This window comes from Patagioenas fasciata, chromosome W, assembly GCF_037038585.1.
Source record: "Patagioenas fasciata isolate bPatFas1 chromosome W, bPatFas1.hap1, whole genome shotgun sequence".
NCBI lineage: Eukaryota > Metazoa > Chordata > Aves > Columbiformes > Columbidae > Patagioenas > Patagioenas fasciata.
The window spans coordinates 50,214,475-50,220,474 of NC_092559.1; the positions used below are offsets into that span (position 1 = coordinate 50,214,475).

Genomic DNA, 6,000 nt, shown 5'->3' on the forward strand with positions numbered 1-6,000 from the left:
GGGTGCTTCAGATTTTAAATGAACCTTACCGATAAACATTAATTCACCAGACATACAAAGAAATAATTTAAAAATATTTTTCCGACATGCAACATAGCATGTGAATTGATATATCTGTGTCAAGGTTTGATTGCAGGATGACAATAAATTGAGGCAGATGCTTTGTTAACCCCCTCGCCCCCCCCCAGGCCCCCTTTAGCCTCCCCTCTCCACTAAGTACAGGCAATTGGAAGGCAAAGAAGGACAGAGAGAAAGAGAGTTGGAAAAAAATTAAAAATATTTTACTAATTAAAATAGAGAAAATAATACAAAATATACAAAACCAATCTTGGAAGTCCCGGCAAAGATCAGCACTGCTCCACCAGCAGCAGAGCCTGCACCCAGAAGTCCTGGATTGGACTCTGCAGCAAACCGGAACTGGATTCAGTCTGTCACTAGGCCTCAGTTTGCAGGGATGACTCGCAAAGTTCTCCCCAGATGCCGACCATAGTCGAAGAAGAGGAAAAAGGGACAAGATCCTCATGATCTTCCACTTTTATATTGAAGTATCACATGAATGGGATGGAATACTTAGTTGGTCGGTTTTAGTCACCTGTTTCAGTTCGCTCCTTCTTGCCCCTCTCGCGGGATGTGCATCCTTATCAGCGACCTTGCATTACGTTGCTATGTCTACCAAAACATGTATCTAGCTTTCAGAAAAGTGCAGTTAGTAAGAAGACTTTAGCTGAAAGGAAAATTCACTAAAAGAGAAACTTGTCTTGTTTTTAACAAAACCAGGACAATCTGTCCCTATGGACCAGAATTTGTCTAAGTACCCAAAGTCTTTTTTGTTTCACTTCTCTTAGGTTATTGATTTGCTCAGCATTTTCCATCTTGAGAGAACCCATCTTATAGTTTAGAAATTATCATATAGGTTATGAACTGAAATGCTTCAGATGTAGATATAGTTTCAACCTAGTTTAAGAACAAACAAAAAACCCCACTAATAATGAAATACAATAGAACAGATGTAATACTTACTTAGAATAGAATATTTCAGTTGGAGAGGACCCACAGCGATCATCTAGTCCAACTGCCTGACCACTTCAAGGCTGACCAAATGTCAAAGCATGTTAGTAAAGGCATTGTCCAAATGCCTCTTAAACACTGACAGGCATGGGGCATCGACCACCTCTCTAGGAAACCTGTTCCAGTGTTTGACCACCCTCTTGGTAGATCTCTTTTCAGGTCTCCTGATTTAATTGGTTTGTTCCAGATACTAGAACAGTAAAACTAGCAATATTGCAGGAATATAGGCACTGGGGAGGTGACAAAACATAATTATTTGCCATTATTTTTGTCAATTCTTCTTGCCTTCTTTTAGGTAAGAACCAGAACAGTTGCTGAGTGTGTGGCTTTCTATTACATGTGGAAAAAGTCAGAACGTTATGATTACTTTGCTCAGCAAACAAGATTTGGAAAGAAGAGATATAATCATCATCCAGGAGTTACGTAAGTGTTATTGGAATATGTTTTTTGTTGCAAATCGTAAATGTAGAAGATTTTTTTTTTCTTCCTGTCATTGCAGTGTAATGCTGCAGTGGCTATGGCAACTGAAATTAAATCCATCATCATTTTTAGGCCTTGTTTTCCCATTAAATAACCCATGATGAATGCCATATTCTTTAAGGGACTACATGGATCGTTTGGTAGATGAAGCTGAAGCTCTTGGTGGAGCAGTACATTCTTCAGCCTTAACATCTAATACTCGAACAGAAACCATTCCTGATCAACAGCTAAGCATTCTGAACTCTATCACTGCCAATGAGTTGACAGGTAAATCAAGGAGGGGGGAGGGGGAAGACACACAACACAGACTTTTTGTTGTAACTGTATAAACAACTATTTCATTTACATTTTGTGTTCATTTTTTTTTCCAGCATTGACAAACAGTGTAGCTACAGTCTGCCATACTTCAGATGAGAACTGCCTGGGTGATGCCTTTCCTTCTATGGACAGCTTACCCCGAGCACCAGTTAATCATGTGCCTATTGGAACAGAAGAATTGCTTAACTTGCCTAGCAATGGTGAAACTGATTGTTTTAATTTATTTGAGACTGGCTTTTATCATTCAGAGCTAAACCCAATGAACATGTGTGGTGAGGAGACAGAAAGACCTGCAAAGAGATTGAAAATGGGAATTGCTGTCCCAGAATCTTTCATGAATGATATCTCTGTAAACAACCTTGGTGTGGACTTTGAGAACCATGCACACCATATTACCAGTGCCAAAATGGCTGTTTCAGTGACTGACTTCAGCAGTCTGTCTGCAAATGAGACAAATGGTTTTATCAACACCCATGGTCTTCACCAACATACTGCCCTTCACTCAGAATGACTGTGGAAAACTAAAAAAACCAGTGGGTACTTTATGCAGTAGTAATAGTAAATTTGATGGGAGCTATCAGATTTGCTTAGTCTTTCACTGGAAGTTTGAACTTTGACATCAGTGATGTCTTTTTATGTATAGAACTATATCTTGATTTATCAAGAGTAATTCTGTTTTTCAGTCCATAAATGTGGAAATGTTTGGCAGAGTTTGGAACTAAGAGAACTCTGTGGTGCAGCTTTAAGCTCTGCTTCTTTTTTTTTTTTTTTAAAACCTGTAGACAGAGGCCACCATTTCAAAACCAGCACAGAATATCTGAACTGATTGGAGAGGCTTTTCAGTCTAAGTTACTTTTGCCATAACAGATGCAGTGTAATAACAATGTTTACAGGTACCTATCCTGATCCCTGCTCAATGTAGCATTTTTTTTTATTCTTATAAAGGCAGGGATGGGTTTCTTTAACTTAAACTGCATGAACATAAAAGGATTTTTTTTTTTTTAATAGAACCTTCTCTCATTTTATAATAAACTAGAGCACTTCAGTTTAAAAAAACAGCAAGTTCATCTTGGTGGAAGCTAGCACAAGGTACTTAACATGAGTAAAGTATGAAGACCTACACTTGGATGCTGTTGCAAAATTATAGGCCATGGCTACCTTACACAGAAGTAATTATGCTGCCAGAGGTATCTGTGTACTTTAAACTTACTGGCTTAAACAGATGCATTTTAGGCTATTGTATTTAGATGAGTTTTGTCCACAACTGTGAAGATTAATATACCTATGTAACAACTTACCTAAGACAGCTGATGTATAAAGCTACAGTCTGCACAGCTTAGGATATATCACTAAACAAACATTCTACATTTTAGAAGACATCTTAAATTGTTTGGAACCCTGCAGTTCAAAGTGCTACAGTTTTGAGGGACTATCTAGTTTATGTATAAGTAGTAGAACCTTGAAGTATGTATTTGAAAGTTTTTCTTCAGTGTGGATTGCATTTACTTGTTTTGGCAAGTCATTGACTCAAAAATGGCACTTCGCCTCCTTGGTCAAATAGGAAAGAATGAGTAAAAGTGTTTCCCATAAAAGCAACTATTTAACTTCAGTAATTTTTTGTTTTTTAACACTGAGTGCAATTTAGCCATCCACAAAGTTTGTCTTGTAAATATTTGTTCTAATTCTTGCAGGAGAACATTAGTTTGGTAGAATTACCCCTTTCCCTCCATACTTTTTCTTTGCACTGTTTGTATTACAAATTTAATTGCCACGAACTTGTTTTCATTATTGACGTGATTAAGCTTGAATTGTTGATATTTATAATAGTTGCTTCAAGGTTATGCTAAGTAATTAATAGTGACTTTAATATTTGAAAGGGAAGAGGGTATTTATTATGCATACTGTGAACTGTATTGACATCCTGAATTTTGGATGCATCATATGGAGTTTTCTTTACAGCATTGTAATGAAGATGATTACTTTGAAGCGTTTATGCAATAGCACACTTACCATATTAAAACAAAATAGTTTAGCACAGTGGACAAAAGTAATTTTGTAATCAGTTCTTAATTTATCTGAAAGATGTAATTCTAGTAAGTACACAGTAAATAATGGGTAGCCTTGGGCCCTGTGTTGTACTCTGACATTTTTAGCCAGGTTGTCAGCTTCTTGTTGCTGTGTTTTGTGCTGAACAACAAATTCTATGTAATTTTGTAAAATATTTGCCATAATCCTTCATTGTTATACATTTAAGTTGATGGGTTTGCAGTGAGTGTCTGGTCTGTATAAAAATCATTCTACAAAGATGAATGCTTATACCAGTTGCACTTAAATGAACATGCCCATTCTCGTTAGCTGATACAGTAATATATTCAATTTATCTATGCATTGCTGGGCTCTTAATGTAGACAGAGACTTGTCTAAGGTTTGGGTTGTCAGCAAGTTGAACGGACACTTTAGTTATTAAATAAAGACTTTTGACCAAAATTCAGAAAATTAGGAGAGAAAAATGAATTCCAGCTACTTTAATAGATTTTAAAATGCTGATCTTATTTAGCTTGTTGGCTACCTAGCTGGTATTGTTTACTTTTAATTCATTGTTAAAATAAGGCAATAATTTGCAAGATTTTGTAAATATGTACATTCTTCATACCTTTTTGATATCTATTTCAGTATTTTCTAGACTATTTCTGTGTATAGTAACACTTGTGCATGCTTGTTGTGACATTCATAAATTTGTACCACTATGACTATCCATGTAAAATAGCTATTTATTGAATTTTTATTTTAGAAGCTGGACTTAATTATTTTTCTCTCAGTTTAAACATTTATAATGGAGAACTTGTTACTGTTTATTAAAAGAACTGTGTTTTGAAAGTCAGCATGAAGATAACGGAATTGGAACCATATGAAGAAATTATATTGGTTCTTTGGTAAAGCACATTTCTTATAGCAAACTGTGATGAATTCTTTGTCCTCTGCCATATTTTTTCCTTCATACAAACAAACCAAAAATCTATAATGGGTAATTGCAGTGTTGGTAAATGTATCCTTTTTATGTCGAGGGAATCTGAAGAGGATAGCTGATTCATTTAGAAGTGTAACTGGTGCTGTGCTTATAGCAATACTTTGATTACACATATGTCATCTTCTCATGCTAGGTTTTAGTTTTCCTCTTGTCATGGTCAAACTGCTGAATTTACTTGAAGGATACTAAATTGTGTATTATTAGGTCAATTAATTGTGCAATTGTTTCCTGGTTTTAATTTTTAAAACTGAGGGTCAAAAATGTATTAAAACTTCAGATCAAGTAGAACATAGTGATACTACTTCATTTAACCAAAGTTTTTAGGTGAATATTTCAACTTTGAATGTAAACTAATGGATAAACTGACTAACAGGGACATTATTTGTCCAGCTCTACAAGCACATTGTCTACAGATGGGGAAACTAAATACAGTAATATATAAAATAATGACAAGGTTACTATTTTTTTTATTCCTATTTTTCATTGGAAGAAGGAAAATACTGTCATTTGTAAAATGCAGTAGGTATGGCTATAGTCCTCTTAATAAAACAGATTCTAATTATTCTAAATACTCTGTGCATAACAATAAATTTAGTGACAATCGGAACATGGTTTTAATATCAGATGTTCAAAAGGAATTTGCTATTGTTGCATTGGTTTTAATATTTGTACATAAACACAGATTTATTTTTTTTTTGTTAGCATTATTTTGTATTTGTTGTATTTAATACCTGGTGTACAATTCCAGAAATAAATGTCTGGAAACTGTTCCTTACTTGTAAAGACTTTCATGCATCTGCATTATGTTCGCTACTTCCTTTTCAGAATTATTTAGCAATAACTCTAAACACATTTTCAGATAATGTGAGTACTGTCGAAGTACACACTACCACTCTACTTAATGTTACAGATGAAATATTCTAGAAGCAGCAGTGAGATGTCTCATGAGCACTAGCCCTTGTTCTCACAGAGGACTTCAACTTACCAGATGTCTGCTGGAAATAGAATACAGCAGAGAAGAAACAGTCTTGGAGGTCCCTGGAGTGTGTGGAAGCCAACTTCCTGAAACAGCTGGTCCCTGAGCCAACTAGGGAAGGGGCCTTGCT

The 6,000-nt window shown here is 35.5% G+C and overlaps 1 protein-coding gene across 1 annotated transcript in view; it reads left to right on the forward strand.

The window, feature by feature from the left end:
- LOC136114642 (mesoderm induction early response protein 3-like) overlaps positions 1 to 5,588 on the forward strand; it is a 30,509-nt gene extending 24,921 nt beyond the window's left edge. The window contains exons 11-13 of the mRNA XM_065860068.2: positions 1,364 to 1,491; positions 1,670 to 1,815; positions 1,920 to 5,588. Coding sequence (XP_065716140.1) covers positions 1,364 to 1,491; positions 1,670 to 1,815; positions 1,920 to 2,377 — 732 coding nt within the window. The 3' untranslated portion in view covers positions 2,378 to 5,588. The remainder of the gene's footprint in view (positions 1 to 1,363; positions 1,492 to 1,669; positions 1,816 to 1,919) is intronic.
- The last annotated feature ends 412 nt before the right edge of the window (positions 5,589 to 6,000 follow it).